Source organism: Sparus aurata, chromosome 4 (genome assembly GCF_900880675.1).
Source record: "Sparus aurata chromosome 4, fSpaAur1.1, whole genome shotgun sequence".
Lineage (NCBI taxonomy): Eukaryota > Metazoa > Chordata > Actinopteri > Spariformes > Sparidae > Sparus > Sparus aurata.
In genome coordinates this window covers 1,855,958-1,870,925 of record NC_044190.1, presented here as the reverse complement: position 1 = coordinate 1,870,925, position 14,968 = coordinate 1,855,958, and the positions used below count along the sequence as shown (strand labels likewise).

The 14,968-nt window shown below is 41.4% G+C and overlaps 1 protein-coding gene and 1 long non-coding RNA gene across 5 annotated transcripts in view; one reads left to right on the top strand and one right to left on the bottom strand.

The window, feature by feature from the left end:
* LOC115580269 (ubiquitin-associated protein 1-like) overlaps nucleotides 1–11,843 on the bottom strand; it is a 144,052-nt gene extending 132,209 nt beyond the window's left edge. For all 3 annotated transcript variants that reach the window (XM_030414452.1, XM_030414454.1, XM_030414455.1), the window contains exons 1-2: nucleotides 11,624–11,843; nucleotides 10,380–10,527 (exon numbers count right to left, since the gene is read on the bottom strand). In XM_030414452.1, coding sequence (XP_030270312.1) covers nucleotides 10,380–10,501 — 122 coding nt within the window. In that variant the 5' untranslated portion in view covers nucleotides 10,502–10,527; nucleotides 11,624–11,843. The remainder of the gene's footprint in view (nucleotides 1–10,379; nucleotides 10,528–11,623) is intronic.
* On the top strand, nucleotides 6,623–11,842 carry LOC115580270 (uncharacterized). 2 transcript variants are annotated; one of them, XR_003983833.1, is made up of 3 exons: nucleotides 6,623–6,747; nucleotides 7,449–7,552; nucleotides 10,404–11,842. It is a non-coding gene; the product is annotated as an uncharacterized LOC115580270 (long non-coding RNA). The 2 variants fall into 2 exon arrangements; XR_003983832.1 differs by having other exon boundaries at nucleotides 6,623–6,784.
* Nucleotides 11,844–14,968: the final 3,125 nt, after the last annotated feature.

Below are 14,968 nucleotides of genomic sequence, written 5' to 3'. Positions count from 1 at the left end.
TGTTATTGACTTTCAGATGTTTTTTCTTTTTTTCTTTTACTAATGTTTTCTTTGACTGGTGCTTATCCTGTAGCACTTTGGGATTTATCTAAATGTAAAGTGCTTTACAAATTAAATATATCATTATTATTATTATTATTATTATTATTATTATTATTATTATTATTGTTATTAAAGCAAGGTTGAATGAAGTTCCTGGAAATCCTGCCAATCCAAACCAGCTGGCTGATGGTTTTTCTGAGAGTGTGGCAAACCGATTCCCAAACAAAAGTCGCCAAAGTTCTACATGTGAGACTCAGCAGTAAAGTACCCGTACACTTAATATATGGCAAGCTTTATACTTGTAAAGAGCATCTACCACATTAAATCAGGTGAAGATAAGTTTCAAGCTCTTGGGCAACTCGGAGGAAATACCCATGCCAGGTGGCTTGATTGTCTATGACCAGATAGTAGATATAAATCCTGAATCTCACGAAAAGTTTAAAGTTGTTGTCAAAAAAATTTATCAACATGACATCACTTTGTATCCAAAAACAGTCATTGCTGAATGTTCCGCCATTGACTGAGCAGTGTCTGTTTCGCCTATGACCAGAACATTCAGTTAGAGGCAGCACCGCTGCACAAACATTCCTTGTTGGTGTCCATAATGAAAAGATAAATCCAATATCTGATCTTGATTTCAATCAGCCCCATAGCACCACAATTATGGGAGCACATACAGACCAGAATCAATAAAGAGGTGCCTGGTGAATTTTCTAGAATATCTCCAAGATCTCTTGGCTATAGGCATCATAGAGGAATCCCATAGCCCCTATGCCTCCCCAATTGTCCTTGTCCGCAAGAAGAATGGAGAGCTGCGAATAGTGGTGGATATACGGCAGATCGAACAACTTGACTAAAAAAGATGCCTACCCATTAACTTGTATAGAGGAAACATTCACCCAGCTGGCATGCTCAAAACTGTTCACTGCTCTAGATCTCAAGAGTGGATACTATCAGCTGGAGCTTGAACCTGCTGATTTACCAGAAACGGCAATCACAACACCCTTTGGGACACAACAATTTCGGAGAATGCCTCAAGGCCTGACCAACTCTCCAGCATCCTTCCAGCAAACCATGGAGAAGGTGGTGAAAGGTATTAACCTTCAAGAGGTTGTTGCTTTCCTTGACAACCTTATAATATTCTCCAGCTCTTTGGAGAAACATGAGGAGAGAGTGATAAAAGTCCCCAAACGCATCTCTGGTTTCTGCCTCAAATTGTCCCCTTCCAAATGTAGATTCTTCCAGACCTCAGTGAAATAGCTAGGGCGTGATATCTGCTCAGGGAATCCAACCTGATCCAGATAAAGTTTCTGCTGTAAAAGAATGGCCCTGGCCTCAAACAGCCAAGGAACTCTGGTAATTTCTAGGCTTCACTGGATATTACAGTCAATTTGTGGGCACTATGGACCCCTGCCTGCGAAGCAGCATATGACCTCATCATAAATTAATTTACATTGGAACCTGTGCTAGCCTTTTCCAACTGGCAGCTTCCCTATTTGCTCCACACTGATGCCAGTATGACCGGTGTAGGTGCAGCACAATATCAGGTCCAAGATGGTCAAACCCGAGTGGAAGCTTATGCCAGTTGTAAATGTGTAATAAAATAGAATATGTTTTTTCAAAATAAAACAACTTTCAGAGTGTCGTCGTCAATATTATGGAAATAAAATAACTGGTCCATGACCCCCTGGATAAGACCACATTTCACCACAGGGCTGAAATACAGGAATAAACAATGATGCATGTGCACATTTACAGCTATGGAAAATTTAGAGTAACTGATTGACCTAACTTTGCATGTCTTAGGATTGTGGAAGGAAGTCGGACTACCCAGAGGGAACCCACGCAGACATGGGGAGAACGTGCAAACACCATGTAGAAAGGCCCTGGCCCAGCTAAGTCCTGAACCCCCGGTCCAACTACTGCCCAACTAAATATAAATGTTTGAAGTATATAATATCATTATTGGGATTTATATTAGTGACACATAAGCAGTCTTTCAAAGTTTTTATCAGACAGACGGTTCTGTTTGGCACTAAAAACATCTTTACCAACACTAAAAAGCCGCTCAAATGCTGCACTGGCTGGGACACCAGTGTTGAAATTCACAAACACTTTTGAAGTCGAAATTTTTGTTGTTTTCGGCATGCAGAGCTTACATGTGAACACGTAGGTTGTGTCTGGAGATGCATCTATATCCAACATGTACATGCTCAAATATGGCCATGGTTGGGTTGGCGTGTTCAGAGGCGCATCAGGGTAGCGCGAGGGTTGTCCATGATGTGCTTGTGCCATATCAGCACTGCCTTCCTTGGCACAAAGACCCACCCACTTTGTGAAGCATTTGAGCACTGTCAAGGCAAGCCAATCAAAGGCAGCATTGGCTTAGCATACCATGACATGTTGCCATCATGCCTTTTTTCAAAGAAAAACAAAATTTATATTATATAGGTCTTTTATATATATATATATATATATATATATATATATATATATATATAAAATATTTCATGTTATTGGCCAAAATTGTAGTTTGTAAATTGAGTAGTTAAACTACAAAAAATAACCAGGGGGTACTATCGAAGCATTTTTGCAAGACACAATCCTGAGAAGAGAAGAAAAATCTCTCCAAAACAAATGGGTTCCTTGCACCCCAGGGTAAAAAAAAAATTGCAATTTTGAGTTTGCAAAACAAAAATGAGCACTCTGGCTGTGAATAACCTTGATATTTGTTGCTTGTTATATGTTTAATAAGGAGGATATTTACAAATGTTTTTGTTTTTTGCATCTATTTTTAAATAATGCATTCACAGATATTTTTGTTTGTGGAAGTAGTTTGTGATACATTTTACATTTACATAGTAAATCTTGTGCAGGTAAAGGATCAGAGATTATACAAATACTGTTTGCTAAACAAGACAGCACCATACTCATTTCATGTTAGAAGCACACAAACACTTGTCTTTGAGGCATACTGTGTATAGATGGGATGAGGTAAATCTGCTCTGTTCTTAATGACAAAACACCAACAAGCCAGATGGTCCAGGACTAACAACAGCAGAGAGGACACATGGTCCTTAAGCTCTTAGTCTCAGGTGTGCAAAAAAACAAATGCTGTATTGCATGTTAATGCTACTATACAACATTTTAAAATGTGCCAAACATGTTATTGTTATTATGATTTGTTTAGCTTCCAGCTTCAAGCAATAGTATTTTAATAGTAATATTTTCAAAAATTTCAAATAATGGGTGGTATTTGGTAGGGGTGTGCCAAAATATTGATACTACGAAATATCGCGATATTTCGTCTTGAGGTACGTTATCGATACACTGGTGCCAAATATCGATATTTAAAAATGTACAAAAAAAAATAAATAATCACCACCACCCCTTTTCAGAGGACAGCTTTATCTTTATTCAAACATAGGTATACAACCAAATAAAATTTAAAAAATGGTTTAAGTAGCTCTGAAACCCACACATATGGATATTTAATGATAGTTGTAGTCAGTGTGTGTGTTAAGAAGAGTCACTGTGCAATATACTCTTTGTTTACTTGGCTGACATTCATGTGAAATTGATTGACAATGTTCTGTAATTCCTGTTAAATGGATTCAGTACAGTCAATAAATTCTGAATTTCTTCAGTGACACAGATATTGGGATGCATCATGGATGAAATTTCTTGCAATATAGCGATTATCGCAGAACCGCTGTATCATGATATTATCGTTATCGTGAGCAAAATGTCGTGATAGTATCATATTACGAGGTACGTGGTGATACCCAGCCCTAGTATTTGGTAGATAAAAGGCCATGCAATATATGGCATAGACTAATCTTTCAATAACCATTGTGTAACAAATAAGTTGTACAATTAATTGTACTATTTAAACTCTACATTTGTATGTTGTAATAAAAACAAACAACAACCTACCTATGCTGCCAGGTGTATCCTCTCTCGAATGTGTGTGAAGAAGAGACTAAGACTGTAATACAAATTAAAGGATAGCCACTTGGAGTACTAATCTACTGACCCACAGCAACCCACATCAGCTGATTTGCTGTCCTCACACACACACACACACGTCTGTAAGCTATCTTTGTGAGGACACTTATCCACATAATATGTTTTATTCATGGCTGATACCGATATTTGGAACTTTTCAGAAGAAATGATTAACCACTGTTCTCTGTTTGTATATCAGACACATTTGGAAGACTGGAGAGTACACGTTTGGCCAACTCTCCATTCTGCATGCATTATAGAGATCTGATTCATCAAATCAAATCAACCTTTATTTATATGGCGCTTTTCATACAAAAAAGTATCTCAAAGTGCCTTACAGAAATGTACAGACAGCAGAAAAAGAGAAACATCAAATAAAATCAAGAGAAGAAAATTAAAAGAACCAAACCCTCCCACCCCCACAGTCATGCACAGAAACATACACAAATACATACACACTCATACACACACTCACACATACGCACATACGCACACCCACACATACACTAGCTGTCACTACAGAGACATGGCTGGGCAGTGAGACCTGAGGCGCAGAGGAAGCTACCTTTGGGGGGCCAACCACACTGGGAGAGATCCCAGTCCAAGGTCGTAGGGAGCACCGCCACAGAGACCGCCCCAACCCGGGCAGACAGGAGGCCCCACACCAAGGTGCAGAGCCCTCTAGCCAACCGGGCCAGAACCGTCCACGGGACAGCACCCCCCACGGCCAGACCAGGGACAACTCCCAGCCTGGCAAGCCCCCATAAGGAAACACTGGAGATTAAAAACTGATAGACTAAAACAGTAAAGGGTTAAAATATGGAGGCTAAAAACACGAAGGACTAAAACATAAAAGCATAGAGGCTAAAAACACGAGGGGATAAAACATAAAAGCATAGAGGCTTAAAACACGAGGGACTAAAACATAAAAGCATAAGAGCATAAGACATGAGAGACTGAAAAAATTTAAAGCATAAAGGCTAAAACACGGGAGAGATTAAAACAGTAAAAAAGGATTAAAAAGTGCTCTGATTAGCACAGCCCAAATGGAATAAAAAATAATTAAGATTTCAATTAAAAGCTTGGTTAAAAAGATGGGTCTTAAGCCTCTTTTTAAAAACCTAAGCAGTCTCCGCGACCCTGAGGTTCTCTGGCAGGCTGTTCCACTGTCGGGGCCCATAACAACTGAAAGCCGCCTCCCCGTGCATTTTTGAACTAACCTGTGGTATGGTTAACAGGCCGGTGCCGGAGGACCTCAGGGTCCGTGGCGGTCGATAAGGTAAAAGCAAGTCAGATAAGTGAGAATGCCCAAGACCGTTAAGACACTTAAAAACTAGTAAAAGAACCTTAAAATCAATCCTGAAACGCACGGGGAGCCAATGCAGTGACTTTAAAACCGGTGTACTATCACACTGAGTCGAAAGTTTTTCTCCCTACATCAGCAAGGAGAATTTACTCTACACGTCTTTCTGAACCATTTATTGCAGCGAGACCACAGAGAAATGGGTTCCTGCTGATGTGGTTTACAGTTTTTTTTTTATTCTAACCTATATGTAAAACCTTGTGATCAAACTCAATGCATAAATATTTTCTTCGTGTTTGGTCTTAACGCTGCATAATATCTTGCGCCTCTGTTCCAAGAAACACTCAGAGACAGCTTCAGGAGACACCTCAGTAATGTTGCTACAGTATGACTGGCTGGCTAAATAGTGGACCAGTTAATGAATTTGTTGAATTTCACTGAAGCTGACATTAGCACATGTAATTATTTGCTAATGTTACATGCAGCATGTAAAAAAACAGACTCATACAGGCATGTAACATTACATCTGGAATGTATTATCTCATTATTGTTATCTCTATAGGTCTAACATTATCACTAGTGTAACAACAGTGCATTGTCCAGGCATTATCAGCAGTGTAACTGGGACACTGGACATGCTTCGCATAACAAAAACTGATCATAGGATTTGTGGTTTCTTGGGACCTTCAATGTAGAGCAGATGTATGCAATCTTTGGCACACAGGGCTTAACCAGTGGCTGACTTGCAATAAGTCAACAAAATAGTTTTCTGAGAAAAATTGAAGTTACCTCTCTCACAGCTATTGCCAGATGTGCAGCCTGTTTGGCAGTTTAATTATATAAAGGCTATATATCATATATTTGTTTGTTATGTTTTCTTTTCTTTTGTGAAGAACTGTGTAACTTTGTGAAGAAAAGTGCTATACAAATCAAGTTAACAATTATTATTATTATTATTATCATTATTATTATTATTAGTAGTAGTAGTAGTAGTAGTAGTAGTATATAATTACAATGTCCTGTTTAAGGTAGAAAAATGTTTTGTCAAAGGTCCCATATTATGGTAACTTCTGCTTCTTGACATGGTTCCTTGATGTCTAAATGGAATGTTAGTAACATGCTTTGGTCGAAAAAAGCTGAAGGATTGAGCACAGCAGGGTTCTTGAAACACCAGTTTCAAAGCCCTGCTCCAGTTGGCCAATTTCAGTGCCTTTCCCTTTAAATGCTAATGAGCTACTGCGAGCGCCGCCCACCTCTTCCTGCCTGCGGAAGACATGAGGACGGCATCATGTGACCATGGCAACAGCTGAGTTTCTGGGAGTAATGGCTGCCGGACCGCAGTCTATGCAACAGACTGCGGTCCGAGCCAGAACAACAAGAGTCTCCAGAAGAAAGTAAGCAGCCAAGAATGAACATTGATGTTTCTCAGTGGTTAGTAGTTAAGTTTGTTACCTCGACATTACTTCTATGTTACTGCAGAGAATAACAAAAGTTTTACTGGCTTACTGGCCGTCTGCCCCGCATTGTTACAGATAACAGCCCCCATCTCTTGCCTCGAGTGTTTACATCATAAAGCTTAGCCAAACCTGGGCTGGTGTTTACTGCTGTTCAGTTGCAGTAACACGGATGCAATTTAGCAATAGCTGTTACAAGAGAAAAGCGTAACCCTTTATTATTATTTACCTTTATGTAGCCAGGTAAGTTGATTGAGAACCTGTTCTTATTTGCAGTGACAACCTGTAATTAGCTACTGCCAGCAATTTTCAACAACTGTAGTTTTCAATAAGCCACAGTTGCCTCCCATCACCTCTCTACCATCAGAACTGTTTAACCAGTTACAATGTTTATAAACTTTAAATATATTACCAAAGAAACACGACGTGATTAGCGATCATAGTTTCCAATCCCAAGTAAAAATTCTGCAAAAAAACAGGTGTTCCTGTGGCAATTGTTAACAAATGCCTACAAAACCTGAGAATATCTGCTGTATGGAAATACCACAATTAAATGTCAACACTTGACAAACATGGTTGTCATTTTGCTGTCTCTCTTTTCTCTAATCTATTGTAACTGACTTACCTTTCATTATTTCTAGGTTACACGAAGACTACAGCAGCTTCCTGAGCCACCATCATGCATGGTGGACCGTCCTGGCCTAGAACCTGTTTGCCTGAATGTATCGTAACCGTAATCGTAATCGTACGTAACTGCTTCCCTTTATCTTACATACACATTACAAACACAGAACAGTTAGGAAAGATGTTTTATTGTAAGAAACATTTGTAAACATGTGTTGACATGAATGAAACAAGAAGAAGAAGAAAATAAATATCTGAAGTGCAACAGTTTGACTTTATATATTAAAGTCCGTGTAAAGCGGCAAAACAATTGTGTTATGAGTTTGTCACACCAAAGAAACATGTATCATTGACCACTGAGCCAAATTTGAAAGATTAAAAAAATTGTTAAGTATATAAAATTAGGTCTCAAAATCATGGAAAAACAAAGCACTTCTTTCTGCTGTGAAACGCTGGGGGCGTGTCAGTTAGAGGCGCTGGAACCACGCCCATGCGGCGGGGGCTACACGTCCTGTTAATGACGTTGGTGTCTCCCCAGTAGTCCCCTTGTCTATCTAAACCCGCGGACAGTTATAATGTGTAGTGATTGAGATCCTGACCCACTAAACATCCTGGAAAGTGACGGAGTGAAGTTTTTCGCGCTAAATCACATAATTATACATAATCACCATCAGTAAACAGGACGCTGTCTGACTGTCACTCGCGGGGACGGAGGCTGTTTTCTGGGGGACAGTTTCCTGTAGTCTCGGTCAGGAGGGCTGGCGGTCGCGGTGATTTATTTTCGTCAAACACTCGGTGAGTTAAAGTCTTGTGACAAGCGTGACAGACACTGTTTTGTGAGCAGAAATGTGAGGAAGAGTCGGGAGGACAGGGAGGGGACTGACAGGAGGACAGACGCTTCTCCACATACAGCTGTGGTATTTGTTTTCCTCATATGAGTTGCTAAAGACAGTTACAGTTACTACGTTACTTTTGTTTGGTCATGTAACAATGCTTTGTGGGACATTTCTCTGTATTTAGTTGAGTGAAGGACCTGTGCAGTTATCAGACTGTCAGACCGACACGCCCTCGCTCCGCGCCTCCGGATTATCCGTTCACACTGGGACGGCTCACCAATAATGCGGCCCTGAAACTACCGCCACATACCGCCGGTGGGACCCACGCCGTCAGCGGGACGGAGAGTGTCAGCGGCGGTCAGCAGCGTCCACATCTCCTCGTCGGCGGGAGGAGAGGATGCAAGCCGGGGACGGAGTTGACCAGCGTCAACGGACTCCCCCGTATCCTTATGTTGTCATCCAAAGGAAACTTAAATAAGATAACAGCGCCGTCACAGCGCGCACACTGTGGCATCCAGGAAAGATGCAATGGATGTGGAGGAGACATGACTGGTTAGCTAGCTGCAAACTATTGTAAGCAATGCTATCCGAGACTGGAGAGCGAGTGGGAGAACCGCTGAAGCCGACGCTGAATGTATTTATAGCACTTCCGCAGCAGGGCCGGGTTTATGCAAATCATATGGCCGCGTTACGTAACGCGGCCATGATTTGCATGATTTCTGACCCGCCCATTAAATCCTGAACACAGAAATGTTGAAAAACTGTTTGTGAGCCTAGCTCTAAAATTAAAGTCTACATGGCCGAACGGCTTTCACATGTTTTAAGTAAACACATTTATGACCTGTTTGATGTGTTTAGAAGAAAATGGCTGATTTTGGTTTACACAGACTTTATCTTCAATATCAATATGAAAATAATAACAAAGAAAGTATCTAGTTGCCATGGATGTGAACATTCAGTGCTGACTTTATACTGAATTGTGTTCAGCCAATATAGCCCACAGAAGCTTTGTAAGCTGATGCTGGGGCTCTCTGGGGCGGAGAGTGAGAGCTTTGCTGCCTGTCTGTAGCCCTTTTTAGATAGAAAATGTGGTACATTTGCTCCAAGGTAAGGGCGGCAATGTGCCGGCCTGTCTTTCTAAAACCGAGGCGTAATATTCCTCCTTTTCCAAAAGCGGCCTCCTAGGTAGGCGCAAACATGTGACGTGAAGCTCGAATTTGGGCTGTGAACGGTGACATAGAATTTGTCTTCAAAATAAGAGCTTTACATTGCACCCCATTGGAGTTTAGAACTGGGTTCTTAGCGGGGGGCTTTTAATTTGAAAGTAGCGACTGTCCTTAGCTTTCCGACACAACATCAAGCTAACACAACCAAACAGCTACAGAGACCCAGGAGACGCTAGCATCTCCTGGATCTCAGCGGCTGTCCAGTTGTTCATCTTAATGTCCGCGGGTGAAATGAAGGACTGACTGCTGTGATCAGCTGTTTCTTGGTTTTAAAACTCCCCGGCTGTGGGTCGCACAACAGTGCAGGTCATTGACACCTCCGCCCACCTCACGCAGAGGCCGGCACATTTCCGCCTCCTTTTTAGATAGCAGTCGAGGCGGAAATAAGTGCACCCTCCGAGGCAGAAAATCGGCGGACCACAACAGACCCCCAATTTGCCGCCCTCTGTCTAAAACCGCGGACCGAGCCGCCAAAAGGACGGGCAAATTGGCGTCTTGGTGCTCTGTCTAAAAACGGCTTGTGTGGTCCAAGAGTTCTTCAGGGAATATGAGTTTCAGCACCACGTTCACATATGGGGCAGGGTCCTGGAAAACCTTCTCGAAGATCAGGTCCAACCGTGCATCACTGCAGTCTGCAGTGCAATAAACAAAAATGTATGTTTACAGGAAAATTGCAGTAGAACCAAAAAGCCTTGTGCTGCAGTGCTGTAAAGTTTCTCTTATTTCTCCTATTTACTTCTTATTTATACATTCTCCTTATCATTTATTTTGAAAAACATGAAAATAATTCATATTTTAAGTGTTTGTTTTCAACCTTTTGTGTGATGCCTGTGTGTCCATGTTTATTTTAATTTGTGAGGTTAAAATAAACGATTGTAAAACTTACGGAATGTTGTCTCTGTCTTCACAGGTTAAGCTCTGCACTCTCCCTTCCTGGACTTTGGAAAGCCAAGTTTGAACTGTACAGTTCAGATGATGTGGTGGCTTGTCCTCTATCAGCCTTCTCATTGTAATGCAGTGCAGCCAGGTAGAGTCTTGAACAGTAAAAAGACAATAAAACATGCAAACAATTGCAAGAAATGGGCAAATGTTCTCAACAAGTGATCACAGTTTAATTTACCTGCACAGCATTCCCAGACATGAATAGGAGTGACACATAACAGCACTTTTACAGTATAAATTAAGCACTAAAGGCTGCTACGCGTTACGTTACTCTAATCTGACCACTTTTTCAGTAACGAGTAATCTAACGCGTTAATATTTACAAACCAGTGATCAGATTAAAGTTATTTATTCAAGTCCCTGCGCTACAATTATTTTTGTCATTTTCCTTCGTAAAAATATATATTTTTGCTTTCCTCTTGCGTCTCGGGAGTGATGTCACGTACGTCTCAAGTCACGTTTTAGCCACGAGGATAACTTACGTGTACACCACGCAGCAACACAAAAATGGAGGGAAGAGATAGATGCGTGTTTTCTACCTTTAAATATGATGATTATTTTGAGTTATTAAAAACAAAAAAGCACAAATGCTTGATGAAGGGCCCAGCTCGGCCCGGCCCGGCCCAGCTGAGGATAGCGGGGCCGGGCTCGGGCTGAGAATCTAAACTGTACGTAGCAGTCAACAGTACACTCGTTTTGCCCTGGCCTATGCCAACATATTCCGTGCCTACATTTTCAAATGCATTATTTCACAAAATCCTGAAAACTTAGACCCGGTGGAGGGAGTGTGTATGTACTGCTTGACCGACCGCGTCTCTGGGTTTGCATGTGAAGACCGTGTAGATCGCAAACTAGAGGCTCCCGTTTTGCTTTAGCTTGGAAGCTCGCAATTAGCGTTAACTTGTTCTATGTGACATAGCTTGGTTAGTTCGTGTACAGTTGCTAAATAAACACAGCTAAATACTTGTACATGCAGACATTTCCCTAGGACACGTATTACATAATGTTCAAGATCAGAAACTTAATACACAGAATGATTCTGCTGTAGCACTAACTTGTGTGGTCAGAGAAGCTAACGTTAGCGGTTAGCTGCTAACATTACCTTGTTCTCAATGGCAAAACACACAGTACATAACTCAAGAGTCCACCCTTATCTACAGACACACAGCTAATTATTTGTATACTTACATGTCCCTCATCTGCAGGTATTCCACGCAAAGTTGGAAGTTCCCCACCGTTTAGAAAAAGTCTCCGGACTACTCCTGCCTTGTACTGACCGAGGCTGGAGAAACAACAGTCAGTTTGGAAGTGGTTAGCACACACGAACAGTTTTTGCTAACTGTAGCTGGGACGTTGCCTTCAAAAATAAATACATCCATGCCGCTCTTCTCTGCGGCGGGGACACGATGGAGTGTTGTGTGCTCTTCTTTACAGCCAACAACAGAGCACTTCGGGTTGGGCTCCGACACGGTGCTTTCGTAACATAATGGCGGATCTCCAAGGAGGTAACGCTGTAGCTGGTGGGTGGAGACACCTTAGGTATGCGGTGAAGGGAGGGGATAGTGTGTGGTAATATGCAAATGATCGGTCGATAATGTTGGCAACTGAAGCCACATCGATTACATTAAATTATAGGTTGGTTGGATTTAAATTTTGATGTGGTGTCATCATTAAACTTAAGTTGAACCTTAAATTGATATGGCAGACTGAATAACTGATAACAGTTTAAAATCCCCCCTGTAATCTGATTGGCCACCCCCTGTGCTCCCCCCCCCCCCCCCCCCCCCCCCCCCCCCCCCCCCCATGGCCACTGACTCGGGGTTACCGACAATGCATTAGAGATGGGATTTATGGAGGGGAGCCGGATCTTGGTGAGCCGTTCCTTTCAAAGAGTCGTTAAAAAAACTGGCTCATTTGATTGATTTTTAAATTTATTACATTTTAAGAGGCCAGCCTGGTGGTCACTCATTTGATCTTGGAAATAATCACTGGGAGGTATGATGGGGTGAGATTTGGAACAAAACTGTCCTCCTCCTAATTAAGACCGCTGCAGCTGCTCTGCTCTCCGGCAGGGGCAGTCACACGTTTCTTTTGGGGGTTTTTTACACAAAGGCAGCATTCAGGTGCTGTCATGGTACATTTGCATATCTAATAAGCGCCGTCCAACTGGACTGCGCTCCTCCCCATGTAACTTCTCTGTCCCACTCAGGGGAGGAGTAAAGGAGGAGCACGCAGTGATATCAAAAAAAAAAAAAAAAAAAAAGAACGGTTCCCGGCTGCGACTCGGATCCCATCGTTCATGTTAACGAGCCGTTTGATAGAATCGGTTCGTTCGTGAACGTCACAACACTACAATGCATGTTAAAAAGGAAGCAAAGACGAAATCTTGTGTGACTAGACTGTAAACTCATGAAGGCTTTCTTTTTTTTAAAAAAAAAGACAAAGGAAGTGGCTCCACGGCTGTGCTAATGAACTCGTGTAACTTCACCAGTCACAGACTTTATTGCAATGCGGTGCTCCTAGGCACTGGTGTAGTCCAGGGTATAAGTCGGTATACGGCGTATACCCACTTATTTTTCAGTCAGCATTGCGTATATCCACTTCTAAATCTCCCCTGATGCGCATGCAGAAGTGTCACACCGGTGAACAACAAGGTGATTTCATCCCCCCACTTATTCCTATGGTATTTAACTGCTTGCCCGCCCTCGCGGTGTACCAGCGTACTGAAATGGAGCGCACCTCAGTACGGTGAGTATACATGAAAACCCATTGGTCAAGTTAGATTAATTGACACCCATCAAGCCAATCACGGTGGGCGATACTGCACATTTTGGTATCGATCCGATACCAAGTAATTACAGGGCCAGTATTGCCGATACCGATACTGATACAGATACTTTTTACTTGAAAATTCCTGACCATTGAATGATTTTGTACTTTTGGCTTAGCTGATCATGATAATGATGATAATAATAAAACACAGGATAAAGATTTTAGCCAAATAAGAAAATAATATTTAACATAATTAAATCTATAACCTATCTGCATGTAGCCTAAATAGGAATGCTAATGTTCCTTCAGCAGATACACAAAAGGTTTATTATATTCTGCCATATTCATACTTCAGAGTGAACCTGAGTGAGCGGAGTGAGAGAGGTGGGGAGGAGCACTGCGCATAAGGACTGTATGGTGGCCGGGAGGTGCAAACCAAAATTACAGAATGTGAAACACTTTTACGAAGCTTGAGAAAAAATTTACATTTTGGAAAATTTTTTTACATATCATAAAACAAAATTACATTTCAGAAAACAAATTTACATTTCAGGAAACAAATTAACATGATACAAAACACTTTTACAAACGCGAGACAAATTTACAAGTGGTGAAACACTTTTACAAGTCCCAAAACAAATTTACAAATAACATCAACTGGAAAGGGAATGTACCAACTCCGGGGTTGAACCGGAAGTGATAACCCGGCAGCGGCCAATTCGAGTTGTTGTTGTTGTTGATGGAGTTCATGGTGAGCTCAAGACGGACAGCCATCGAGTGAGGTTTTGCCCGTTTTGTGGACAACATATGAGCCGTTTAACGCGGTTTTGTTCTTCGTGTGGTCGGTCTTTAGAGTTTTTAAGGGGCATGGACCAGATCGACGGACCGGATATGCTGCAGCAGTGTATAAAATATTTTAATGAGGGACACTCGTATGTTGTAATCGTGGACATGATGTAATGTTTTGTATCATGTTAATTTGTTTTCTGAAATGTAAATTTGTTTTCTGAAATGTAAATTTGTCTCGGCGTTTGTAAAAGTGTTTTGTATCATGTTAATTTGTTTTCTGAAATGTAAATTTGTTTTTTTGAAATGTAAATTTGTTTTCTGAAATGTAAATTTGTCTCAGCATTTGTAAAAGTGTTTTGTATCATGTAAATTTGTTTTCTGAAATGTAAATTTGTTTTCTGAGATGTAAATTTGTTTCGGTAATGTAATTTTGTTTTATGATATGTAAAAATGTTTTCCAAAATGTAAATTTGTCTCAAGCTTCGTGAAAGTGTTTCACATTTTGTAATTTTGGTTTGCACCTCCCGGCCACCGTAGGACTGAGAGAGACGCTGCGCTCACACAAACTCTATGAAGAAATACAAGTGATTTGTTGAACTTATAGAAGAGAAACTACAACAAAAGTATCGATCTCATCGAGCTAGTATCGATCCGATACCAATATTCATCTTGGTATCGATACTATCGATATTTGGATCGATCCGCCCACCCCTAAATCACAGCCATTTGACCAAACCCACTAGTCCCGGCCGCCCGGGAGCTGCCGTCACTTGCTGCCGCAGACAGCGAGCAGAGCAGAGGTGTCACTGCGTGAAAAGTGGGATTTTTGTCCCCGTAAACGCCTGGAAATCTCCCTAATTTTCGGCAGTTAATGACAATTTACAGCCTGTGAACTTTGCGTTCGTCTGTGCCACAGTTTGACGAAACGAACTATGACGTACGTGGAGCTTGCGGAGGTGCTAATGGCTCCAG